Source organism: Hydra viridissima, unplaced genomic scaffold (assembly GCF_058129835.1).
Source record: "Hydra viridissima isolate aposymbiotic clone 2 unplaced genomic scaffold, HvirCarnegie_v1 scaffold_6, whole genome shotgun sequence".
Classification (NCBI taxonomy): Eukaryota; Metazoa; Cnidaria; class Hydrozoa; order Anthoathecata; family Hydridae; genus Hydra; species Hydra viridissima.
The window spans coordinates 15,954,381-15,982,002 of NW_028324305.1; the positions used below are offsets into that span (position 1 = coordinate 15,954,381).

General features: G+C 29.2%; 4 protein-coding genes and 2 long non-coding RNA genes across 11 annotated transcripts; 2 read left to right on the forward strand and 4 right to left on the reverse strand.

Annotated features, from left to right (window-relative positions):
* Positions 1 to 3,668: 3,668 nt before the first annotated feature.
* Positions 3,669 to 9,523, reverse strand: LOC145189826 (acid-sensing ion channel 1C-like). Its single transcript, XM_090089649.1, has 8 exons — positions 9,363 to 9,523; positions 9,119 to 9,225; positions 6,143 to 6,879; positions 5,891 to 6,038; positions 4,456 to 4,512; positions 4,103 to 4,289; positions 3,933 to 4,024; positions 3,669 to 3,844 (listed from the first exon to the last, which is right to left on the reverse strand). Exons 1-8 carry the CDS (start codon positions 9,398 to 9,400, stop codon positions 3,714 to 3,716), a joined length of 1,497 nt encoding a protein of 498 aa, XP_089945775.1. The 5' UTR covers positions 9,401 to 9,523; the 3' UTR covers positions 3,669 to 3,713.
* On the forward strand, positions 8,799 to 13,631 carry LOC149887251 (uncharacterized). 3 transcript variants are annotated; one of them, XR_016453119.1, is made up of 3 exons: positions 8,815 to 8,972; positions 9,076 to 9,464; positions 12,791 to 13,631. It is a non-coding gene; the product is annotated as an uncharacterized LOC149887251 (long non-coding RNA). The 3 variants fall into 3 exon arrangements; XR_016453120.1 differs by lacking the exon at positions 12,791 to 13,631 and adding an exon at positions 9,980 to 10,099; XR_016453121.1 differs by lacking the exon at positions 12,791 to 13,631 and having other exon boundaries at positions 8,799 to 8,972; positions 9,076 to 9,473.
* On the reverse strand, positions 11,246 to 12,797 carry LOC149887252 (uncharacterized). The gene is made up of 2 exons (XR_016453118.1): positions 12,558 to 12,797; positions 11,246 to 11,814 (listed from the first exon to the last, which is right to left on the reverse strand). It is a non-coding gene; the product is annotated as an uncharacterized LOC149887252 (long non-coding RNA).
* Positions 13,632 to 14,592: 961 nt separating the features above from the next.
* Positions 14,593 to 26,649, forward strand: LOC145190091 (acid-sensing ion channel 1-like). Of its 4 annotated transcripts, none has more exons than XM_090089652.1 (8): positions 14,593 to 14,727; positions 16,095 to 16,189; positions 23,341 to 24,080; positions 24,417 to 24,564; positions 25,510 to 25,566; positions 25,728 to 25,914; positions 26,166 to 26,257; positions 26,412 to 26,649. In XM_090089652.1, exons 2-8 carry the CDS (start codon positions 16,111 to 16,113, stop codon positions 26,540 to 26,542), a joined length of 1,434 nt encoding a protein of 477 aa, XP_089945778.1. In that variant the 5' UTR covers positions 14,593 to 14,727; positions 16,095 to 16,110; the 3' UTR covers positions 26,543 to 26,649. The 4 variants fall into 4 exon arrangements, 3 of the variants coding, with proteins under 3 accessions (XP_089945778.1, XP_089945777.1, XP_089945780.1); XM_090089651.1 differs by lacking the exon at positions 14,593 to 14,727 and adding an exon at positions 15,610 to 15,744; XM_090089654.1 differs by lacking the exon at positions 14,593 to 14,727 and adding an exon at positions 15,749 to 15,822.
* LOC149887253 (uncharacterized) lies at positions 17,784 to 19,325 on the reverse strand. The gene is made up of 3 exons (XM_090089655.1): positions 19,174 to 19,325; positions 18,114 to 19,091; positions 17,784 to 17,955 (listed from the first exon to the last, which is right to left on the reverse strand). The coding sequence occupies exons 1-2, from the start codon at positions 19,268 to 19,270 to the stop codon at positions 18,337 to 18,339; spliced, it is 852 nt and encodes a 283-aa protein (XP_089945781.1). The 5' UTR covers positions 19,271 to 19,325; the 3' UTR covers positions 17,784 to 17,955; positions 18,114 to 18,336.
* Positions 19,662 to 21,752, reverse strand: LOC149887254 (uncharacterized). Its single transcript, XM_090089656.1, has 2 exons — positions 19,874 to 21,752; positions 19,662 to 19,799 (listed from the first exon to the last, which is right to left on the reverse strand). Exons 1-2 carry the CDS (start codon positions 20,312 to 20,314, stop codon positions 19,683 to 19,685), a joined length of 558 nt encoding a protein of 185 aa, XP_089945782.1. The 5' UTR covers positions 20,315 to 21,752; the 3' UTR covers positions 19,662 to 19,682.
* Positions 26,650 to 27,622: the final 973 nt, after the last annotated feature.

Here is a 27,622-nt window from a genome sequence, read left to right on the forward strand (position 1 = left end):
AAATGATAAACTTCTAAAAATTTTTTAACTGTTAGACACAATTCTTATAGCTTTTTTACTGAGTGCCGAAGATCTACCAAGACTTGTTTGCTTTGGTTTACACAGAGATAACTTATCATTATATCTTTTCCGAATATTTTTCAACCATTGTTCATCAGCACATTTCTTCTTTATCCATTAAGTTTTATTTTTTTTTTATGAATCTGATCTGCTTTAACGTGACCCATAATACATATTTGCAGAATCTGCCAAGTATTTTATCAAAGTGAATTCTTCTGTTAATATTACTTTTTTTGGTTTCCTATGTGAATATAAATATTTTATGCTTCCAAACTTCTTAAGCTGCTTTAACTAATATATCAAAGCTAATTTTTTAACATTTTAATGTCTTGCTTCTTTACTTAAATTAATCTTTTGTTTTCCAACTAACTTAATGATTAAATTTGATTATCAAGAGTTATACATAAGCACATAAAAATATATATTCCCTTAATGAACCATGGGTTAAGTGTAAATTTAACTCTCAATCATTTATATAAAATATGATGCATAAGATATAAATGTAAATACCTCCCTTAAATATAAATACCTAGTATAGGCCTAAATATATTTACCTTTCATATCCTTACACACATATCAGAAAAGAGAGGATACCTCTGGACATGGTATCCTCTCTGATATGTGTGTAAGTATATGGGAGGTAAATATATTTAGGTGGGGGAGGAGCCAGAGCAATTTTGCAAGGGGAGGAAGGATGACAAGATTTCTTTTGTAAAAAGTGTTATCACAAAACTTCATTGTTTTCTTAAGAATAATATCTTTCAATTTTCTGCAGTTTTCAGTTGTCTAAATAATTTATTTCTAAGTAAATTTTATAATTTTACTTTGCCTATTCTAAAATGCAGTGATGGGTCATTTTTTTAAATTCTATACGAGGAAGGAACATGTTTTTAGAGAGAAATAGGATAAAGCGTTACCGAATGAGATGATTTTCGACGGGTATATGCCGTGCAATACTGTTAAAAACATTACACTAAATAATATAAAATAATAAAAAATAGATATTTAAACTAAAAAGTATATATTTAATTACTCTAAGTTTAACAACATTCCGAATTAACTGATCTAATTTTACATTGAAGTTTAGCCATTTTAAATAACTTTATATAAATATATTTTAAATAAATCAACTCAATTTATTAAAAACTGTTACTTGTCCAATGACAAAATTTTTAAAAGTTTAACTGGGGATTGATGTAATATATCAAATACTTCCTCGTATTTCGCAAAAAAAAAAAAAAAAAAATCGATGCAAAAACTGTAAAACAATTCTTTGTTTCAAATTTAAGTAGTGCGTAATTAAGAGTTTTTAATCACGAAGATATTTCGAAATTATTTTTTAATAAAGAAGAAACTTTCGAAGTATGAACATTTTTACGTTTTTACAAAAGAAACTTGGTGCGTATCGGATAATTGAAGTAATACGAAGTTATGTGCGGAATGAAAAATATAACTTTTCGGATAGCTCTGTTCGAATGGCTTTTTGATTCCTTTAATAAAAGCAAATTTTAAAGTTTGCATACCGGATATTATCAGAATTCTTTGTAAGAAAATTTCGGACGAAAGTTTTTTAAGATAATTGAATTATTAGAAAATTGAATTATTAGAAAATTTTTTACAAATCCGCTTACAAAGTTTTTTACGAAATCTGGGATAAAGTTATATACGTCAAGTTATATACGAACTTTATCTTAACGTGTCTATAACTTTATCTGGGATAAAGTTATAGACACGTTAAGATAAAGTTAGAAAACTTTTTCTTTGTTAGCCATACATTTTACAACATTCTTTCTTATAAATCTCAACCAATGTAATAATTTTTGAAAAATATTTTTGTAATAATTTTTTTTTTCTTTTGTAACAATGCTTCGAATGTTGTCCTGATAAATCTTCAATCTTAAGAATCTTTATTACCGCTATACTTAAACTGAATTTTTCTTTAAGAAGCACAAATTTTCACCATGCATCTCAACTTAAAAATAATAAAAATAACGCAACAGTTGAAAAATCGTCAACCATTAATTATTACAACAGAACCAGAGCTCTGTATTGATTGACTTTCTTTAACAAAATTTGAATCATATTCATACATCCTCCCTTGGGATACGAGCCCTCATATTCATATATCTTCCCTTGGGATACGAGCCCATATATTGGTGAATTTCATCAGAGCTTAAGAAAGCAAAAGGCAGATGTTAAAGAATATTGTCGGATTCAAGATAAAAAAACAAGCTGAGGAAAATTTTTTTAAATTTTTTGGCTGGAAAAAAGTCTAGAAGCATAATCCATTATGACGCAAATCAACGTCGCAGCACGTGATGTTTTGTCTATAAGAGTTTAGCGAAAAATTTTTTGAATTTTTCTTTTAAGATTTGAGCAAATATTATACTTGAAGAAAGATGGCACCAAAAAGAGAATATTGGTACATCTTTTTCCCTCGAAATGCAGCTTCAACTACACAACCAATGAATTAAGGTTTGATTCATTCTAAAATAGTAAAATATTGTTTAATTCGCTTTAAAAAAAAGTGCCTATTGCTCCTATAACTTAACCAAAAAAAAAACAATCGCTAAGGTTTTTGTTTTTTTCAACCATGCTCACACTGAGGAAAGCGTGTAATACCGTTCCATATAAACCTTCAATATCTTCTTCACCAGCTCATTCAAGAAAGCAGGCATATCAACGAGGCAATTGAGAGAGAGAGAGAGAAGAGAGAGAGAGGGAGAGAGAGAGAGAGAGAGAGAGGGAGAGAGAGATGTAAGTAAGTTAATAACTCTTTCATCTTCTTTTACAGCTCTGTGTTTTAGACTTGAATGAAGATTTAGTCAAAAATTTAGAATATAAATCTTTGAAAATGCAAAATTTATTTCATCCTGAAACTTAGGAGCTCATTGATGCAGACCTTCATACAAGCACCAAACACCAACAAGTTATCAGAAAACCTTGACCAAGATATTAAAGCCAACGTTACTTTTGGTCAAGGCCATCAGACAAGGAAAATAAAATTGATTATATTAATGTCTTTATCAAGTCAGGGTTTTTTTCCTGAAACAAATATGTTACAGAAAAAGTGTCTTTGCACGACTTGGGGACTTACTGAAAGCGTTACAGGATTCTTGTCTCGTGGATGGAGAAGACCCATGTCGCAAACAGGAAAATGTAATGACTAATTATTTCAAAATCAAACATTAAAAGAGAGAAAAGTTGCCTTACAATATTTCTTCTTTGAATACGGTCTTCCGTTAAATTTTAAGAAATAAGACTTAGTTTACATAATTTGAACGATTAATTTATTACCAGTGTCATCCTCGTGCTTGTCATCCTTTTGACAGTTTGAATCATAGAGTACATTATTACTTATAACTATTTAAAGTTATAATTCATTTCTTTAATAAAACTTATATCAAATCAATAACTAATTTATATGGAGATAAAATTTATTTACACGAGGTTGGCATTCTCTTTTGCTAATTCCTGTAAATCAAAAAAAAAAAAAAAAAAAAAAAAATTAAAATCAACTTCAAAAAAGACCAATTTTCATTTTCTTATCGGGTGGCGACTAAAAACTGTCTGTTTACAGTTTAAAGACCATAAATAAAACATACGCGTTTTATGTTTTGCATTGAATTTATACTTTATATTCATTTTGTAGTTTATCCTGGGGTCGACAAATGAAACTTCTCAAAAAACCGAGTATAGATTACCAAAATTAAACAGTCGAAGAATTCGAAATACGACATTGCTCCTGCTCCAATGAACAACCCAATTTGACCACCAACATCTCCTAAATATTTTTAAAAAAACTTTAAAATAAAAAGTCAAAGGTATTTACCGATAACTTTGATGTACCCGTGATGCTATCATATATTTACCTAGCCACACCAATGTGTCATAACTTGGCTTCTGTTCGATTAACTCATATGAAAGATCGTCATAATATATAACAAAGCGAAGTAAATTGTCCCTAAAAAAAGTAACAGCTGTCACAGTGGGTGTTATAGATAAACTATTGTAAAAAAATTCTTAAAGGGAGAACCTTTACCTCGTAAAACGGAGGTCATCAGTAATATTTTTTATCGTGTTCACAATATGTGGAAGTTTTCGAAGACGCTCCGCAAGTGTACTGGCGTATTGTGGGGACGGAAAGAGTGCTCGAGAAAGACTCAATCTGTAAGAGTCGATTATACACGGTAATGGACATTTAAACAACTTCAATTCATCGAACTTCGCTGGTAAAATAATATTTCCTGGTTTTTATTACTTCGAACAATGCATAATAAGCCAATCATTTATAATAAATTTGAGAAATAAGATAATAATAATATGATTCAAACCCTTGGCATAAAAAAAACTATTTTAATTTTTAGAAAAAAAATTGATGTATGCAAAAAATACCCCATTCTGGCCACATGCAGGTCACCGAAACGTTTAATGAGCAAATTGGAATATCTCCTGAAAATATATTGCGAAAAACATTAATTGAAAATAACGTTGTGAATTAAATTGTAAATAATTTATAATAAATGGTATAACTCGCAAAAAAACAATCATATAAGTAATCTATATTAAATGGTATATTACAAATAATATACGTTACGCGATATATTATGAAAATCTATAATAAACGAAATTATACAAATAATGAATAATAATTGGTATATTGGAAATAGTAAAGTTACATTGAAGTTAAAAACTAGAAAAATAGTTGAACTTTAATTTTTGAAATTTGAAAATTTTTATTATTTCATCAAATATTTGTATTTTTAGTTAAACTTAACATAAATAATATTTCGTATGTAACTACGTATTAGCCAGAATTTTTTATTTATCTTTAATTATGCATTTTACTTAAATTTTTCGTAAAAAAGTATGATTGAGTTTAAAGATGATAAATGATTTCTTAATAGCACAGTTTTTTGATTGCACAGATTTTTTAATTGTACAGATGTGACTTCCTAGTGGAGTGTTACTATAAATGTAATTTTATTGTCCGTTCTAACTTTTATTTCCAATTTAATTTCAACGTGATTAAGATAAAAAATCTAGTTCTAGCTCAAAAACTCATTAACCCTTTCGTGCACCAATTAATTTTTCCATAACTAACATAACCCATAAAAAATCATCTACAAAATGACAGCGGTACTATGAAATGTTAAAGTAGATTTTTTCTACAGCCTTTTTCAACTCTCATTTTTTAAATAATATTGTTTTCAATCGGTTAGAATGCAGCATTTGATTTGGGGAAGCTTAGTTTAATTTGTTGTTATAAAACAACCCAGCGCATGAAAAGGTTAAGGTAGAGAACCCTTTCATTTGCGTGTTGCTAAGACGTTGCAGAAGAAATATTATTAGTTAAATAATATTACTGAGCCATGATAAAAATTAGTTTGCTTTTAACATATTTTTCTAAGTAAGCATACCCAATCAATTGATTCCAGTTCTTATTTCCTTAATTGCTGTAATCAAGGGTTTTATTAAATCTCAGCCTCAAACACCTTTTACGGCAATTCGTTTTGCTATTCGTTAACAGGTTCGTCAATAGTAATATTTATCTTCTGTTAAGCCTTTCGTGCACCAAATATTTTTCCATAACTAACATAACCCATAAAAAATCATCTACAAAATGACAGCGGTACTATGAAATGTTAAAGTAGATTTTTTCTACAGCCTTTTTCAACTCTTATTTATAAAAAAATATTGTTTTCAATCGGTTAGAATGCACCATTTGAATTGGGGAAGCTTAGTTTAATTTGTTGTTATAGAACAACCCAGCGCAAAGGGTTAAAAGAAAGGGTTAAAAGACTCGTAAGATCAAGTTAATAAAACAAACCTGGCATAAAAAAGTCTTTGCATTTGCATATTTTATACACGTGATCTGTAAGCTGCTCAAGCCAGCACGTATCCAAAGAGTAACCATCAAAATACTTTAACTCTAGAGAACCGCATTTGGTTTTGTATGGAGCTTCTAAGTTTATGATCTGTAGAAAAAAGGTTTTGATAAATATTTTTTATTTATTTAGTTTGTAAAACCTTTAGCTTTAAAATGTAAAATTTTTTCTTAGAAGTAAAAATTAAAGTATACCATCTTTTTTTCTAGTTGGACGTAGGTTGTAAAACCAGGAGAAAGCGTTGGACCACGCATTTTGAGTGGTGTATCTTCTTGCCCATGTATAATCATATGAATGCCTGCATCCATTTCATCTCTGTAGTATTCGTAATGAAGGACATTGATTGTTAACTTGAGGCTTCTTCTCATTCCCGCACCTCCTACCTTTAACAGTGTGTGAGGGGATTTTCCTGAGTTGAACGTAAAACAACGTTCACCTTGCATCCAATTGAACTCTGTAAAGTTAAGTTCCGAACAATATTTGCCATCAAACTCACAATCAACTAACATTTCTTGCAAGTTGAATCTCGCTCCTAATGTTACGTTTATGTACTCCTCACCTGATACCGCTGCTTGTTTTTCTGGATTTAAAATAGCATCATCCACTTTTGTTCCGTTCATTTTAGAAAATCGAAACTCATTGAAGTTACAAAAGGAAACCGCTGGAAAATTTATTTCATCAACATATATTCTCATTCGAGCAGTACTGAACGGATAAGAAAAGTAGTTAACGGTACTTTCGTACACTTTTTCCATAGCGTATGAAAAAGCAGCAATCGTTATAAGAAACCAAATTATGCGGCGAAAAAAATGGTTTTGTTTGTCAACTATATAATATAGTCCATGAAAAGATGTATGGTCGATCATATCAGACACGTATTCTTTTATCTTATTGCTTCGTGCTTCTTCAGGATTTGTTATCTCCTCTTCTTCTGCAAAGTAAAAAAAAAAAAAGAGATATCACTTCACACGCCTAAGTGGTTTGTGCTAATTATCAACTTAATTATGCGCATTTCTCCCTACATCTTTGTAATTCATTATCATAATTATTTTCGTTTCAGCATTTTGAAAACAGGCAATGTGAAGTTCAAGGAACCTTTTTCAGAATAAAGTTCATCGCCAATAAAGAGATGAATAAAATTAACAAGTCGTAGCAAATTAATCGAAAAAACTAAATTTAGGAAAAATTGTATTTAAACTCAAACATTTTTAGGATTACAAAAATTTAAAAAAAAACTTAAAAAAAAACTTAAAAAAAAACTTAAAAAAAAACTTAAAAAAAAACTTAAAAAAAAACTTAAAAAAAAACTTAAAAAAAAACTTAAAAAAAAACTTAAAAAAAAACTTAAAAAACTTAGAAAAACTTTTGACTACTTTTGTTTATCTCGTGTTCGTCACCGAAATTTAAAAAGTTTTCTCTTGTGTAGAGAACTCACCAGCTTTTATTTAAAAATAGTTTGTTTAAATATCTCAACCACAAAGGCTACCGAAAAAGCAGCAATCTAAAAGTACTGGTCCGCTGTCATGCAAAGGGGTGTAAACAAACGAGCCAGCATGTTCATTACTTGAATACAAAGTGAAATGTTTTAGCCGGCAAAGAAATCTTAGAAAAGAAAATGTCTTATGGAATGATGAAAATCACATTACGAATTCTCCACAATTCAAAAACTCATTATGAACACTTGGGATGTAATTACAATAAAAGAAAGAAAAAAATTTTATCGTAAGAAAACTACTTTGCAAAAGGTAAACCTCAGCCCTCAATAACTAGTCACCATATTTTTATTTTAACTTTTGCATTGAATTGAGCAATAGTCGTGCACATTCGTGTGCACATGTATTCAACGTACACTTGTACTCAATTATACATATTAACTACATATTAAAAACATATTAAATGTAGATATCTAACTTTGCAAAAATTCCGTAAGAAAAAGTGAAGCAGGTTTTTAAAGTTTTTAAAGCCGGTCGCCGGTTTATTTTAAACTGATAATTCATTTTTGTTGTGCTTTGTTTCTTTCATTGCGTCATTTCTGGCTGGCCAAACAAACTTGGTTGGCAAAAAATTTACCTCAGTATGGAAGTGCGAGTTAGAATCTAGTTAACATATATCATTTCTTGTACCTGCATAACGAGCGTATAATGAAAATGTACTTTTTTGAACAATATAAAAGTATCAACGTTTTAGGTAATGATCATTTAGGTAATTGGTCATTTAGGTAATTGGTCATTTAGGTAATTGATCATTAACAAACGATTTGTTTAAAAAGTTAACGAATTTGTTCTTTGATGAATCTGTTTGTAAAATGTATTTTAGCAATCAAATTCAATAAATCAATTCAAAATGATTTAAAGGATTGAAGCTTTATTTACAGTGTTATATATAAAAAATGTCAGTACATCATTACATATGCGCCTTATGTCAGCACATCACTACATATGCGTCTTATGTCAGTACCTCAGTGAGCACGCCACGAAATATAAACGTTTTATTCACGTATTTTATTCGGAAACACAAGTAAAATACGTGAATAAAGCGTTTATATTTCGTAGCGTGCTTATTGGGACATCACTACATATGCGACTTATTGATATTGGAAAATATAATTCTCTGATTTTAGGAAATTTTCTTTTTAGTGCCATGGTCACCTACTTTATGCTTTGGAGATATAAATAAGTCATTGAGAAGTTGATATCCTGTTACTTAAGGAGGTCCTTCACATTAAGTGGAAAAAAAGAATAATGCTGACAGATTGACAAACTTAATATAAGCAGCAACGTTCATTATCTCTTTATTGCACATAAAGCTGCATGACAAATTCTTAACGGGTTGTTTTCACTATGCTAATTATACGGACGTTTGATTTCTTTATGATGTCATTGACAAAAAACGTTATTGGTCTTGCAATTCTTTTTTGCATAAAATGCTTTTGTACTTGCTAAACTCTTAGAATAAAAGTTGTTTTTAAAAAATCAATGATACAAGCACTTGTAATAAGAAAATTGGCGCGTCTAAAATATTGAAGTAAACTTTAAGTATTATAATCTTTTTTGTTACTTTATTTATTTTTATATATATTCCTTAGCAACTTTTTTTTTCTTTTTCTTTTTTTTTTTATATTCAATAGTGTATTCATAAAACATCGATCGAAAGTTGTGGCTATCACCTACCTTTTGATTGATCTTTCGCCTGGTGTACCGCGTGGACTACTACTTGTGCTACATCTTCAAAGTTCATCCTTCTTGGAATTTTTGTTTCAGTAGTATGCCTTTTTACCCTACCAGAAAGTAAAAATAACAATTCTAATATATGAAGAGCTGAAAATTTTTCAATGTGATTTTTAAAACTAAGTGTAAATGTTAAAGTAGTTCGCCTTTAATAACAATTTTGCGATGATCATAATCGTAATTTAACCTTTTTTTGGGCTTCAAAAATGCAGTTGTCAATAACATCTTATTCCTTGCTAACGAAAAATTCTGAATATCAAACACATTGTCGTTTGTAAAAAAACACAAGGTAAGAAAACTCGATAAGCTTTTATGTAAAAAATTGTTTGTTAATAATCCCTTCTTCCGTGAATAAGCACTTATTTCCTGAGATCTTTTTTTTTTTGCATTGAGTTCTGTTCTCTCTGCTCCGGTTTATTTAAAATGTTTTCTATAGTTCTACAGCAGAAACACTCAGCACGAACCTGGTGACATATTATTGCTATTATTTTTTGAATCATTTTAAAGTTTTGCAAGGTGCTGCAATCCATCATAAATATTTGCAACGATTGTCAAATCTGATCTTCGTTCTTTAACATTTCTAAAGTACCCCCCTTTTCCCCCTTCATCAGTTCCCCCCCCCCGTCTAAAAAAGTGATCTCTTCCTACTATATATTAAGGCGGAATTTCATTTTACAAACGCAGTCATAATGCATCTATGAAATAAATTCAATTAGTGTGTTGAAATACTTACAACAAAAATTGCTAAAATAAACTAATTGATGAAAATAAACAGATTTTGCAAAAAATAATTGATCCTTTTAGGTTGCAGAGTTCTACATCTAGTGGCGTAGAAAATATTACCTGGAGCAGTTGTTCCACTCTGCTCCTTGGCGCTGCACTGCTGTTCGAATCACATTTGGACTTATTATGCACTAATTGTTACAATAGATAGGAAATCTTCTGGGAACGTTTATGAAAATGCTTAGGTGGCTTTACTTCCTAAAAAAGATTTATTTTGCTGATATTAAAAACTTTGAATAAAAGAAATTAATTACTGGAACAAGTAATCTATGAGTAGAAACTTCTCGCTGTGTTACACAAAGCTAAAAATTGCTGTCTAAAAAGATCAAGAAATTTACATATCAAGGTTTTGTTTTGTAAAAACAAGACCTTCCTCACAGCAATTAATCAAAATAAATAAGCATTCAGACTTGATTCGTATATAAAAACTCAGTATTAAAAAAATGCATATCCTTTAATCTAGAATTTAGCTTTATTCTGCAAGCTTTATAAAGTCATCGGGTTCCGTACTTTTTAACTTGTCATTCTCCAAAGAACAGAAGTTAATGGACGAGAGTCGTTTATATATGAAGAAAATGAGTTAGGGAAGTTTTTTGAACAATAAAACCTACAAAACGAATTAATAAAAGCGAGTCAATCAAATATGTAAATGCTTTGCAGGTGAAAACGATAAACAGAACGGTTTAAGCTTGGAATAAGAAATTAGAAATTTCTGCTATTTTGAAAATACATAATTTCATTACGCAAAACAATAGATAAGTTTACTAAATATGAACGCACTACCACACCTAAAATATTGACTCACTCCCACAGTTAAAGTGTGAACGCACAGCCACACTAACACTAAAAATATTTCAATGATAAAATACTCGATGCAATATAAAAGTTGTAAGCATATTTAATATTGTATTGAGTATTTTTAGTTTTCGTGTAATAATACCTAAGATAAAGTATATCTTTAATCGAATTCCAAAAAAATAGACTTTAGCCTTCTTTACACTAAATAATTAAATATCTAAATTAAGCGCTCTCACATAATTTCACCCTAAATAAATAAACTTAATTATATCTATAGATATAATTAACTTTTTGTCTTACAACCATCATCAAACTCATTTTCAGCCAAAACTACGGTGGCCAATACTTCTTCAAATTAAAATGTATATAAACTTTAGACTACGGAAGATTTATGATGCATTTTAAATGAACTTAAAAACAGAACAATCTAATTAGAATTTTTCTCTGCAATATGACAATTATTAACATTAATAGAAATAATAGAACCGCTTTTGTAAAATAAACACGAATAATAGAATTATTTCCGTAAAATTAATACAAATAATAAAATTGTTTTCCTTAAAAAAAAAATAATAGAAGAAAACAAAAGCTTCATAAAGTTATTACAACATTAATATTTAAATAAACTCAAAAAGTTTCATTTTGTAGCTCTACTAAAATTAGAAAATTCTCAATTGAAAAAAAAAATTGTCCTTTTTTTTTTTTTCTTTAAATAAAACTGTCTCGTATATTGATTTAAACAGTCTATTGTGTTGAAAACTTTGAAATACACTAAATGGAGCAATCGATAGCCAGTCTTCGACTACCATCTAGCCACTCTCTGACATAATCACTCCCTAAAGCACAGAGCTCCAATCAGGGCGTGAGGGATCCGTGCTCAGACTGACAGGGTGGCAGATTTACTATTTTCAGGTCAAACCAAAGAATAAAAGATATTTTTCTTTTATATTCATACTCACGAGTTGATGCTTTAATGAAGTATTTTATATTGTATAAAGATGAGCTCAAACTGTCGGGAACATTGAAGAAACGCGTTGGTGCTTTTCGTTCGTCATTTTCTAAAAATATTTCAGACTGAAACTTTTGTTTTTTTTTGTTTCGTATTTTGTTTTATTGTAAAAAAACACCTCAAAAATCGTAACATAAAAAGTTCTTTTAATAATTTTTATCTTTTTAAATTGAATAAAAAAAATTATTGTTGCTCTAAGTATTTATAAACAAATGTTGCGCACTTTAAGAAAGTTCCTTTTACATTGGGAGATAAAATTATTTTAAATTGCTGTAACATTTTTAGCTTTGGAAATATTGCAGCACTAATATATCATATATCCGTCTTCAATCTCTTCTTAAAGATGCTTCCTCCCCCGTCCAGAATTTAAAGTAAATAGTAATACATAGACTCTATAGCTTTTATCCTTAAACCAAGAATTACACAAAAGATTAATTAAATGTTTATTTGATCAACTTATAAAAATTAACCAAGTATTTATTTAGAGACTAAATTATGACTAATTAAAACCCTAAAAAATCTCTGTAAGCAAATAAAATATTACCCTCCTCCCCTTTTAAATTTATTCTGGCATGTTTCTTCTTAAAGATTACCAAAAAAACCCTCCTTATTCCACTGCTCTCAAATGATTGGGTCAATTTTTTTTTTTCTCCAAAGAAAATTTATTCTCTTTAAAAAACATTTCTTATTATCCAAAAAGTAATCCAAAAAAAACACACTGAACCTTAAATATTTTTACCAACATTTTTTACTTTATGCTTGTTTAAAAAATTATTATATTAAAGTACTTACTGATATGTAACTATCAACATCTTCAATTTAACACAAGTTTATGTTCTAACAAAGTATCGTTCGTTTCTGCTCTGAACGAAAATCAAAACAAAAAGCAAAATCTATAGCAACACTTTTTCATAAAAACACTTTTTAAAAAATACCATGCAATCAAATATTTTTTTTGTTCATCGTGGGTTTTATTTCATACTCGAAAAATAGTTTTGTTATAAAATATTTTCATTACATCACAGCAAACAGCAAACTCCACTTGAAGATCAGCCATGAGACTTTGCTCACAACTTGCATAAACTCACCATTTTCAAGTCATTTTCTCTGAAGGTCGCATGCTCGTTAAGTGGGAAATATTTTTTTAGAGCTTTGTAAAGTTTCAATCACAATCACAATGAAAATTATCAAAATATTGTCGGCAGGCGGGCGGTGGGGGGGAGGGGTTGTGAATCCTCGCTGGTACCAACGACATAAACATAAGTACAGCAGCGTGATTATCAAAAATTTGACTAAAGAAAATTCGAAGAGTCATTCGAATAATGGCTTTAAAGTTTATACTCTATTTATTACGTTTTAACTGTGTGTAAAACTTTTGAATCAGTGAATATCCGTTCGTTATCCACTATCCGTTCGTTATCCGTTCAGGTTCGTTATTATGTTGAGTTCGGGTTAGTTATTATATTGCGTACAGGTGTTATGTATTTTTAAGTTAAGATGAGGTATTTATTGCTGTTCTAACTGATACTCAGTCAGACGTTTTGCACTTATTCAAAATAACCTTAAATGATTGGTGAGTTGGATATCAGAAAAAGATAATCTGATTATATTTTAGCAGTTTGAAACCATTTCTTTGCTTTTGATTTAAGTATAATACAGACTTTATTTCCTTTCACCGAATGCAAAGTGATAACAACATGGAGGATGCGGAATTCAAATGAAACCCAATCAACTGAAAATTCATTTGCGCAGATTTCCTGTTTGCAAAAACATTTATCGAGATTTTGATCCCAAGTGATCCAGATTGATCCAGCATTTGGTGAGCTTGCGCAGCAGCATCATGGCTTACCTTTTGCATTATTATTATTTTTTTAAATACCACCTTGTCGAATATTCTAATTTATATTCTAACATCATATTATGCAAAAATTTTGGTTTTCTGTTAAACATTTTTTATTAATTTATATTTTAACTTTTTAAAAATTGCATCGTATAAAACAACTATTAATACATTCCAACAGAAGAACAAAATAAATTTAGAGAAATTAATTAACATATCAGCTTAAAAAATTTTAGTTATTTTATATATGATTTATGGATCCGCCACTGCCGGTAAAATATTTAACAAATAACAAACTAAATGATTTCTTGTAACACCAGAGAGAAATTTCCTTAAAGCGAATTGGGACTTTTTTTTTGTTGCCAAAATATAAAACGTTTAGAAAAAATTTGGTCTGAGACTTCATCCTTTTTTTTTTTTTTTTTTTTTTTTGTAATGTATTTAAGAAGCATGTTCCTAATGTAAAGTGTAAACATACGGTAAACTTTCATAGATTTATACTTGCTGCCAAATTTACTAGACAAATCACAAGTCTCGAGCGCTTTCAACTGTCTTGGAACTTTCACTGGGCTGTTTCAGATAATAAATGATGTGCATTTGCAACTAACGAAACGTTAACTAGAAATCTAGCAAATCCTTTTTAAAACAGTAATTTGTCACACTGATTTCACCGTCGTTGTGCTTAAAAAGCAATTTTCATTAACGTTACTTCCTACTTTTAAAATCGCATTTGAATATGAAAGGGATTGGAACTAGTTTGTTATTCTAATAATGATTGTCACAAGTCTTTGTAAAATTAAAATCCCAAGATGCTAACAGGAACCTTTATTGAGAATTTAAGTTGTATAAATTAACATTTGTAGTTTAAAACCTTTATAAATCTTTCGCAGTTTAAAATAGTTAAATGTCGTTTTTTTTTTTTTTTTAATAAAAGGGTTTAGGTGAAGTACTACATAAATAAACTGTTTATTTTTTAGCAAAACGTTTATTAAAAACGCTTTTATAAATCTAAAGATCATAGTAAATAACGTGCAAAATAAATAGATTTTTCGGCGTATCATAAACAACAGAAGTTTGTATTAATAATCCTTTTTTTGAAATCCAACAGTTTTTTTTGACATGGTAAGTTTTTTACCTAAAAGTTATTATATAGAACGATTTTTCTTACTTTTTTTTTTTTTTTAAAAAAAAAACTCCTCGTACATTGTCAACGCGTTATAAACTGACAAAAGCGTTTACAAAGAAAACGTGTGTCAAAGAAGTGCAAAACGCGTGTCAAAGAAGTGCAAAAAAGTGAACTTTGTCAATTTTACATCGATCGATTTCTATCGATGTTGTCCGAAAAAACTGATCGTAATACTAACAAAACTTAATTTTTGAAAATCTGGATTCAGTCTAAAAATAATAATGCATTATCTACTTAACTATTTAACAAACTATCTATTTAATTAATCTTGTTTTTAAACAGAAATCTGAGCTAACAGAAGCTTTAAAACCCGTTCCGATTACACACTCGATACTGCCAGTCCAATCCCGTATCCAAATATATATATTTTATGCAGTGGTATTTTGTTAATCACAGTAGTAAATGAAACTAATTTTGGAGCCATCTGTCGAATTCGAATAATTACAAAACAGAAAATCAGTTTAAAAGTAAAATTTACCAATATTTTCTCTTTTCGAAATTGTTGCAAGTTTCCTTGACTTTCTTATTTCTGCAGTTAAAACTTATCGAACCATTTCATAAGTTGCGTCGGACGCCTAAATCAGATCTTCGGTGGGTATACTTCATCAAAAAAGTAGACCTTAAAAATCTACCCTTTTCAGCTAACTGCACAAAAAGTTCAGCGTGCATTTTCAGCGAGTATTTTGAAAAGAAAAACTCTATAAAAATGACAATTAAACACAAGCTTTTTAGATTGTTACGCTGTTGTTGTAGTATACTTTTAGATGGATAAAATTAAAATCGATTGTTATTAATGGGAAATGTTAACATCGCGAGGAGTCGTTCAACAAAAAGATTTGTTTTCAATTAAATTCATTAAAGTAATTTGTAAATATAAAAAACGTTCCTTTCCGTTCTTTGTGATAGAAGGATTTATCATAATTAAAGGAAAAAGCCCCGATTTGACTCAAACAGTAAGTTTTATAATCGTCAGACTTGCTTTGGTTGATAAAGTTTTCCAGTATTATTTAATTGTAAACTCTCGGGAATAAGTAATTAATTTTTTTTTGAAGTGCTTTTTCAAGATTTAAATGAAAAGATATGATTAAGTAGAACGTCGGCAAAATCTTTCTAAATATTTTAAATAATTTTTTTTATATAAATCTAATTTTGAAAGATTATCAAACCTAAATCCACTTTGGTTAAACTGCGTTGGATTTTTATTCTAAGTTCTTTTAGCTAATTACGATTGTTTACAGGCACATTTAAGTGATCTTCATCAAAAATTCTGTTTAAATTTTTTATTTATACCGTTATATTGAAGGTATTGCAGGTACAAAATGGCAAAAATGCTTAACTTCCAAGAATTAGCACAAATAACAGTCGATGCGATACAAGAATCAAAAGAAACACTGAAAAGTAAGTTTAAATGATTATATCTCATTGTTTGGTCAGTTTGTTGACTCGCTAAATTTGTTCGTACCACGTGACACCCCAGTCGTCCTTAAGAATTGTTAAAATAAATAAATGTAGTGATTTAGAAAATGTTGACTTATTTTATATATATATAATATACATAAGTCATATATATATATATATATATATATATATATATATATATATATATATATATATATATATATATATATATATATATATATATATATATCAATGTAAACAATATAAAAGTGATTTGAAAAAGTTATTTATTTATTTCTACTATAATTAATATATTTTTTTATTTATAATATTAATATCTATTATTATTTATTTATTACTACTATTATCATTACTATTATACTTAATATTGTGCTTTTTTATGGCTGCTGCCATTCTCAAATCCTGTAGCCCAATTGTCTCTTTTCCAAAAGCTGATCACAGATCAACAAAAGGAATTTCCTAAAAAACAACTTGCAAAAGTTTAAAAACAAAAACAAAAACAAATTTTTTACAGGTTTTTTTCAAGTGATTTATAAGCTTTTTAAAACTACGAAGGTTATTGAATTGAAACAGTTGTGATGCGTTTTTCAAATATCTGCCCTACGCAACCTTACATCACTGCTACTGCGCAACTATTGATTTTGATGCTGGTTATATTGGATCAACTTATGCAGATTACGCGGTAGTCTGTGAAGTTCCTGATGACGTAGTTTGTAACCATACATTGGAACGCAAAAAAAACTGCGTTTTGCGTTTGCGTTCCGAAATAAAAACTCACACGCAAACTCAAACGCATTTGAAGCAATTTATTGCGTTTACTTACGTAAACGTAAACGCAATTTACGCAAATAACTGCGTTTACGCACGCATTTAATACGCAACTTACTCATATAAAATGCGTTTAAAAACGTAACTCAAACGCAACTTACACGTATAAATGCGTTTACAAACGGAACTCAAACGCAACTTACGCGAATAAATGGGTTTGCAAACTTGACACAAATTCGACTTACCTAATCTATTATAAAAAAATGTGTCTTTTTAAGAAAACGCGAATAGTTAAGTAATTACTTTTTACTTTTTAATTCAAAGATATTATATAACTTTTTATTTAAACCGTTGTGTTACTATTGAAACTATTGCATTGTATATTCATTTTATTTTTGTGCTTTTCAAGTTCAAAAAATATATTATCTTTATATGATAAGTTTACATTTCACTATCTGAGTCATCGTCGTCCGAAAAATCATTTAAACTTTCAAGAAGTTTTAAGTTTACTTTTAACAATGAGCGACTGATAATCAGATCAGCAGTCATGTTGCCTCGTCTCTTTTCACATACAAAACCAGAAGTACTAAAATATCTCTCTATAAAAGCTGCTGATGATGGAATATTTAGTAAGGTGACAAATAGATTTCGTAAAATTGGCATTTTAGAATTTTTGAACCAAAAATCATAAGAAGGATACACAGATACAGCAAGTCCTTTCTCTTCAATTTGCTTAAAAAATTAAAGTTTTTCTTTTTCGATTTCAAGTAAATAGAGTTGTAAATTAGGCTGCCGAGCTTCTGGGTAATAGTTATCATCTAGCATAAATCCGCTGAGCGAATCAGTTTGCTGATCATTTGAACTCAATCGTTCTTTCGCTTGTGTAAGCTCACATCCTGGTTGCGATTCTAAAGCACTTTGATAAATATTACGTGGTGTAAAGAATTTCAGAACTTCTCGTAGATTTTCTACTGCTCCTAAATAATTTTAGGTTGCGATACAAACTTTAATATAATAAATTAATATATAAAAGTAGTTAAACTTATAAATTAGGTTTTGAAGAACTATTTTTTAAACTAAATTTTAAAACTTTTTCTTTGTCTTAGTTAATTAATAAAACCTTATAACTAAATACCTTTAACAATAAATTGACAATCAGGTCTAAAGAACCACAATTTAAGCTTTGAGATATTCAACAGTGATGCTACTTGATAAATTCCTGAGTTAAGTTCGTACTCAAACTTTAATTTAAAAGAAGAAATTAACAAGTTAGCAAATTCTTTTCCATTTCCTTGTAACTCCATTCTACTCCATTTTGAAATCATAATAGTCAATGCAGGCAAAACATCAGCAATCGATTAAAGATTTTTTTGTACAATTAAGTTGAACTGGTATGCTGGAAGAAGGATTTGTAGGTATAGTTCAATCTTATCTAATTCGATTGGGCATTGATTTTCCGGATCAAATGCATTTCTTTTGTAAGCCTTTTGAAAACTCTGTAACATTAGGAAAGCAGCTGACCAACGAATTCCATCACAGCTTGTTTTTAATTTAGCTTCATTTTTTATGTGGTATTGAACGCTATTTATAGATTGATTGATGCTTCTTGCGTACTTTGAAAGCGTCGCAAGTAAACGACACATATATTTTTGTTTCTTAATAGCGATTCGTACAGCGATGTTTGTTTTATGAGCTGCGCAAGAAAACCGCGGTAGTTTCGATGTTCCCAATTCAATTTCAAGATCTTTAATTAGTTCAGCACTATGAAGATCGTATTCGTTATCTTCGTTAAAGTCATAAGTGATGTTTACATCCTCAGCTGTTTTGGCTAACTGAATAACATTTGTAAAAGTAAGCTTCCTTGATTCAGTTAATAGCACTTCAAGAAGTTCATCAGAGGTTTGAATTTCAATACTTAAGACTTCATCTTCACATATTTTTAGCTGCTCATTATCTGCTTCTTCAATATAAAGAGCAACCTCTTGGTTCAGCAATGGATCATTTTCAAATGCACTATCGCCTCCTTTCGTCTCTTCAACTCTATCTTCTTGAGACTTTTCAAATAATTGCTTAAATAGTCTGACAAATGAGCTCCCTTCATCACATGTAATAGCTATTAAATAAATATAACTTAAGTAATCTATAAATTCATTGTATTTACAGTAATTAAAGCTATAAAGTTTTAAAAAAATTACCATTTATTTTTGATTTATTGAAGGTAAAGGTATTTATAATCTTTTCAATCCCTAATTTAATATTTTCTGCATTGTGAAGTCCCGTCATCTGTTCCATACCAATAATGATGATTTCTTTTTTTTAAATCACTGTTCGTTAATGCTGCACCAACTGCAATAAAGTCCAACATTTCAGGAGATGTCCATATATCACTAAATAAAGTGACAACCAGGACATCGTCTAATTTTTCGTTAATTATGTTTGATAATTTTGCCATCGTTTCTGGTATCAAGTTTTCTCTAAAACTTTTTGCACAAGGAAGTGGAACTTTGACTATTTTCCTCAAAAAGGGATTATTAAATGCATTAATCGAGCAGTTTGATGTAATAAAGAACTTGATAGCGTTCAAAGTATCGGCATCTAGCACGTTTCGCTTTTTATTTGATTTGTTTAGTGTATCGTATGAGTCAAACCACTTACCCAAAATGTCATGATGTTTTCTTTGTAAATGCTTCTTAATGTTGGATGTTCAACCAATACGAGCAGTAAACTTTTGATTACACAATATGCAGAAAAACTCAACATCATTTTGTGATTTATTTATTTGAGTATCAGATGTAGTGAAATGAAGATAAGAAGTATACTCCTAAAATATATAAAAATCATACGCTACATTGTTCTTAATAACATTTTAAATCTAAGAAAAAGTAATTTAATTACCCGTTCAGTTAAATTTACAATAAACTTCTTTTTGGGAAAAATGTTTCTTTGACCAAAATCTTGCATTTTCTTTATCAAATTACACGAGTCTTCAGATAATTTTGCCAAAAGACTATAACCCTGAAACCTTAATCTCGGGTCTTGCTGAATAGGAGGAATAGAAATATTGGAAACTGAAGTATTATTCGAAGACTCTCCCGATAATGATGTCAACGCAGCACTTGTTGTCTGTATAGTAGATTTCGTCGTTTTTGTAGGATTTATAGATCTTGTTCTTTTTGAAATTGCTTCTCCAAATTTAGATGCAGACGAACTTTGAGATAAATAAGGTTGCAATTGTAACTGTTGTGATTGCAATATATCTTCTTCATGTCGCTTTTTTGAACTAGACTTTATGATATCCTCATGATAGATTTTACTCTTGCGAGATTGATGTGTCATATTAAATTAGATATTTATGAAACGATTTAGTAAAACTTGGTTTTGTTTCCTAAACTATTTTTTTTTATAATTTTATGTATAAGCTGCATACCATAAGGAAATGCCTATAGGAACTTCCTTAAGCTATAAGGAAATGCCATTAGACATATCCCTTAAAACAAATTATTACGTGTTTTACATGTATTTAGGTCATTTTATAACGAATTTAAAAAATAATTATTAATCAAATTTGTTAAAAATGATATTTAATTTCTCATTATAATGGCTCCTTTTAAAATGAGTGAATTATGTTTTTAAATTGAGTGAATATAGCCAGATTTTTATAATAATTGAAATGAGCTTGCTAGTTAAAGGTATTAAGCTATACTTTTTTCTAAAAATAGTTTTGGTTAAAATAATAGTACCGTATACAACTGAGTATTATTGTGTTCAATTTGTGAGCGGAAAATGAGTTTTCCTTTGTTTTAAGCAATTTTTAAAGTGTGCTCGTGCGCTGACCAATAACATAGTGTTTTTGTGGTTAATTGCCCGTTTTAAGCAATCTTTCTTACATATAAAACGCCCTGTATATATTTAGTTTAATTATTTATGTTTTGTTTCAAAAGAAATAAACTTACCTAAAAGTTTTAAGCACTAAATAATCACAGGACGTTTTGCCCCCCACATAAAAGGGCATTTTTCTTCATCCAAAACCAGCTAATTGCAAATAAACTAGTTTTATTGATTGAGTTTTAAAGTTTTTATACTTGGAATATTGTGGAATAAATTACCCACAAAACAAATATTTCTTTATTACAATCACACAAATAATACAACTAATTTTCTGTATATTTTAGTGGAGCAAGATGTTCTTAAAGTCAAGTCCCTTGCGCATTTGTGAGACCTAGGTAAATTAATAATGTTGACTTTATGGACATCTTGCCCCACCCTATCCTAAACTTGAAAAAATAAGAAAGCAAAAGAAGAGAATAAAAACAATTGTTAAAAAAAATGAAATGAAAAAATTAAACTGTAAGGTGCAACGAACGAAGGGGGAGAAGACTGAGTCAAAGTAAGTAACTTTAGTATATATCGTACATATATATGCTATATATACACGATCTTTCTTACTGTAAATTTTATGATACGGAATATATATATATATATATATATATATATATATATATATATATATATATATATATATATATATATATGCGTACGTTCCGTTTGAGTTCCGTTTGTAAACGCATTTATACGCGTAAGTTGCGTTTGAGTTACGTTTTTAAACGCATTTTATATGAGTAAGTTGCGTATTAAATGCGTGCGTAAACGCAGTTATTTGCGTAAATTGCGTTTACGTTTACGTAATTAAACGCAATAAATTGCTTCAAATGCGTTTGAGTTTGCGTGTGAGTTTTTATTTCGGAACGCAAACGCAAAACGCAGCTTTTTTTGCATTCCAATGTATGTTTGTAACACACACACACACACACACACACACACAAAAAAAAAAGGAATTGCAGAATAGCTCGTTGCTATTGATTTTATTACTCTATCTGATGTTTTAAAGACCTTATTTATCAGTGAGTAATAAACTGGTTGCTTTGAAACAGCAATATTCTTGCAGTTCGATTTTTTGTTCCTCAACTTAAAACGGTTACAAAAGCATCACCGCAAACTTCAACATCACTTATACAAATGGCTCAAATTATACCAAATGATCTTATTTTCCGTAATTTTTTAAATATAAATTTGATAGGTTTGTAAATAAAGATTGTTGTAAAGCATCGATAATAATTGATATATGACAATAACCGATATTTATATGAAAATAAATGATTAAGCGTGTGGCTTGTTTAACGTCAGCTTTTGTAGCCTTCAAGTTTTATAACTAAAATAAAGGCATTACTTTAACTGGAGTGGTAACAAGTTCTCCGTATATATTTTTAAAAAACAGTTAAACAGACATAAACTCATTCTTTATTTTCATTCTTTTCATTTGTTCAATAAGTATGCTTTCTTCAAGATTATAGTTGTAATAAAAACGACAACAACAACAACAGTAACAATAACAACAACAACAACAGTAACAATAACAATAATAATAATTATGATGACGATGATAATGATACAATAATTATGACTAGAGCAAATATTAAAAATAACAAAAATGGTAATAATAATAGTAATAATTGAATGTACTAGTATCAACAATAACAAAAATAATGAAAATTGTAATAACAAAAATAACAAAAATGACAAAAATAACAAAAATAACAAAAATAACAAAAATAACAAAAATAACAAAAATAACAAAAATAACAAAAATAACAAAAATAACAAAAATAACAAAAATGACAAAAATAACAAAAATAACAAAAATAACAAAAATGACAAAAATAACAAAAATAACAAAAATGACAAAAATAACAAAAATAACAAAAATAACAAAAATGACAAAAATAACTATGATAAAACTGTCAATAGCAATAAAGATAATCCTGAGATATAGATTAAATTTTATCCTCAATTTGATGGGAAAACTCAAGTTTTTTTTTTCTTAAAATGATTTTTTTAAATTATCCATAATATCTATTTAAGCAGTTGATCAGCAGTTGTGATGTGAAAAAGGTTTTAATGAAAAATGCTTAAAAAAAGTGAACACTTTTGATGACACCATGTTTTTTTAGGCTTTCTCTTTTTTTAAGTCTTTTTTCTCTTACAATTAAACATTTTATGCAATTAGCTATGATTTATTTGTTAAGTAAATTAGCTATGATTTATTTATAAAGCATTTTCTTTTTCATGGTTAAATTTTTAGTTTGATTTGTGCATACAAATAACATGATGAAATTTTAAATAGTATTTATAAAATTTAAATAAATTTAAATTTAAATATTATTTATAATTTCTGCTTACAAATTAACAAAAACATACTATATTTTTGTGCGCACAAACTATGACATATGCGAAAAAATATACAAGTTTGATGCTCTAAATTGCGTTTTAAAAAGGTTAATTTTAGTATTATTTTAAATTTGTAGATGAAGAAGAAGAAAAGAAAAGATCTCCTCGAGATTTACGAAATGACAAAATAAAGGAGCATATAGCGTATATGATCGACAATTCTTCGTTTCACGGACTTTCCTATATATTTGATAAAAGACATTCCGTTCGCAGGTTAATATGGCTTATTATAACGTCAGCTGCATTTGCATATGCCATGCAAAAGGTCTACGAAAGCACAATGAACTATTTGTCTTACCCGTTCAATACTGCTCGTATGAGAATATACGTCAACCAAATAAACTTTCCCGCAGTATCGTTCTGTAACCTAAATGACATGCGATTTAGTATGATGAACGGAACAAAAGTTGACGATGCGATCTTAAACCCAAAGACTAGCGAGTTTATTTCAGGTGAAGAATATATAAACGTTACTTTAGGGGCAAGACACAACTTACAAGAAATGTTAGTCGATTGCGACTTTGATGGAGAGAGCTGTTCTCATCAGAACTTTACAGAGTTCAACTGGATGCAAGGTGAACGGTGTTTTACATTTAATTCGGGAAAATCTCCTCACACTCTTTTAAAAGTGAAAGGGGCAGGGATATATAGAAGCCTGAAGCTCACCATCAATGTTCAACATTATGAATATTATAGAGATGAAATGGACGGAGGGATTCACTTGATCCTTCATGGACAAGATGAGACACCGGTAAAAATGCGCGGCCTTATAATTCCACCTGGATTCACCACATACATTCAATTAGAAAAGAAGACGGTACACTTTTACTTTCTAACTTTGCAAGGTTTTCAATTTAAAGGTTTTATTAAAGCAGGGGGCAATTGGAACTGAAGGTCAGAGGAAGAATGAGCATCTGCAATCGTTTTAAACAACGTTTATATAGCTCTTTTCGTTTCAGTTTTAAATCTGAAATTAAAAATCATTTATTCTTTAATGTTAATTGTTTGGTATTTTGAGAAAAAAGTATAGTTCTTACCATATTGCTGGTAATTTTGATATTGCCCCTCACCCCCTCACCCCTTCCATCCGTTAAATTAGCTCAAGTAAAATATGATAAAAACTGAAACACATTTTTTTATTTTTATTTTTCAGATTATAAATTTAGAAGCTCCTTACAAAACAAAATGTGGTTCAAAAGAGTTGAAGTATTTTGACGGTTACTCAATGCACACCTGCTGGCTTGAGCAGCTGACAGATTACGTTCAAAAAGTTTGTCATTGTAAAGACTTTTTCATGCCAGGTATAGAGCGGGTACTTAAGCATGACTTTGTCAAGAATACCACTCCTACAAAATAGTAAAACCTTGCTAACCTAGCTGATCCGAGAAAACCCTTTAGTGGAGTGATAAGGTAGACCTATTGGAATAATAGTACGTATTTACCCCACCAAAGGGTTTTCTCAGGTCAGCCAGGCTCGAAAAATTTTACTATTTGATTACATAAAATAGCAGGAGTGATATCAATGATTTTTTTTTTTTTTTTTGCTGCTGCTGCTGCTGATAAAAGTTTTTTTTTTTATTTATATGAAAAATAGTTTTTCAAATTTTTAGTCAAAATATTTTATGTTAACTTGGAAAGAAAGAGAACTGTGTGAAACATTTTCTATCTTAATGGGTATTTAATCAAAATAATTATTTTTTATTTTTTGGGAAGAACAATTGTTTGAAGTAAAAACCATATAAAAATGTTTGCACGGATTGTTTTTCAAAAAAGTATTCTGACGTCAATAACTTCATAGAACATAGAGCTTTTTCTTTTGATAAAAAACAGAAGAAACTCAAACAAGATCAACATTTTTCCCCTCCTTTTTTTCGGTTTTTTTTTCAATAATACCTCAATACTACAGTTACTACAATACTTTAATACTACATTTTTGATAAATCTTTCTTTTTTCAACCTCGAATAATAATCGATAGTTTCTTTTGAAAAATTTTTTGTTTCACAGTTGATGCTGTTTATTTTTTAACATTCACAACTGGACTAATTATTTGTGAGAAACATCTTTTTTTATTTTAAACTGTATTTATGCAATTTTAAAAAATGATTCCTTCGGATTCGAAAGAATCACGTAAATAAAAGTATGGAATAGATATTTCGGTCAATTTTATGCAAAATGTTTTATAAAAATTGGAAAGAATTTTTTTGTCTCTCAAAAACCTTTTGGTAAAATACATTTTTTTTTTTAGGAGACATTCCAATATGCTCGTTAAATGAATCGGTGAGATGCATGTGGCCTGAATGGGGTATAGTTATACATTTAAAGCAACATTCGCGTCTAAAATATGATTTTGTTTAATTTTCATAATTGGTTTGTTGTTGCTTGTCTTGTAATAACTGTTATTGCAGATTGCAAAACTTAATACAATTAGTAAAATGAAATTTTGAAATAATAACTTTATCCTAGAAAGGTTCGACAAATTAAAGTTGTATCACTGTCCATTGCCGTGCAAAATTGACTCTTATGGCGTGAGTCTTTCACGAGCGTTATTTCCTACAGCTCAGTACGCCATTACGCTTGCAAATCGGCTTCGTAAACTTCCGCACATTGCGAACAACGTAAAAAATATTACAGACGAGCTTCGTTTTATGAGGTGAGTCAACTTTAAAGACCTGATATAATAATGTCCAATATTGAGATCATAGCTTAACATTGAATGGTAATTCGTTGTTAATCGAGGGTTATTTCGGTCCTGAGAGTTTTGTTTTAATAACCATTTTTTGCTTAATGAATGATTTGTTGGTTTTTATTGACAAAGTTCTTAATTTTCTCTAACAGAATAGTTTTTTTTTTTTTTAATATTTGTGAAGACATTTTTGAATCATACTTTATATTTTTTTTCAGAGATAATTTGCTTCGTCTTGTCATTTATTACGATGATTTGTCATATGAATTACTTGAACAGAAGCCGAGCTACGATACGTTGGTGTGGCTGGGTATGTTTTTAACTTCAGAGATCTTCATAAACTTTTTCCTGAAACATCATCGTAATATGAAAGCTTTTCGTAGATGTTGATTTTTAAATGTAAGATATTTACATCTATGAAAGATTTAATTTTTTATATTCAATTGTTTTATTTTTTTATTTAGGAGATGTTGGGGGTCAAATTGGGCTATTTATAGGTGCAGGAGTAATGTCCTATTTTGAATTCATAGATTGCTTGGCTTTGGTGATCTACACGCGATTTTTTGAAAAGTTTAGTTCACCAACCTCAGTATGAACTGCGGTCAGTACAAAAAAAAAAACAAAAAAAACATTTATTGTTTGATACAAATAAATTATCAAATATTTATACGCAATAAAAGTAACTTTTAAAAATTATATTTATATAAATACTTTCAAAATATTGAAAAACAAATGTTTTTTCTTATGAGTAAATATATAAAAAGCCAAATACCCATCTGTTAAATCAAACAGCATAATTATATAATGAGACAATTACTAGAAAAAAGTGCAGTAAGTTATTATTTTGAGCATTTATTTTACAGATGCATCAGAAAATATTCATGTAATTGTTCACACCACACTATCCTCAATCATTTTTTATTGGTATTTTTGCAATCATTTTTTTGTCAATTTTGCTACTTCGCGAGGTTAGAATTAAAAAAAATAAATAAAAGTAAAACAAATTGTGAATAGTGATGCACCTTATAGGAACTGTCTGCAATTACTGAAGAAAATCAATCAGTTTTCAGTTCTTTGTGTAAGAGTGGATGAAAGAGGAACACTAAGTTTAGAAATAAAAAAGGACTTTAGTAAAAAAATTGAGTGCATAACCGCTTTAAAAAACATGTCCGCTGTATTCAGTACAGAAGCAGCGACCTGGAAAAAACTGGAGTCCTGTTTACGAGAAGTTACCAACAAAACTACAAAAATTCTAGGTTTTTATCCAGTTTAACAATTGAAGATTAGAGAATAAGTGAGAAGTATCAACCTGGAGAACAAATTATCATCTGGAGCAAAAACAGCATGCTATTAACAGATCTTTGTGATGTTCAGAGAGCTTCTGATTTACATAGCTTGCTATCTGATTGCTTAGAATCTTAGTTTTCAACATGCTATAAATTAAAACATATATGTTTTTAGGAGCTTCAAATAAACGAAACCTAGCATATATCTCCGAGTGTCACATAAATGATCTTAATGCCCATCCGGGTAGGATTTATTCATTTAATCTCAACGATGAGGTTGATTCACTAAAAGTCTTATAAACATGTCACAAAATTACAAAACTTTGGTGGCTTTTAGCTGCAATTTTACGCTAACTAATTTTGAAGCTAACACTATTATTTAAGATTGT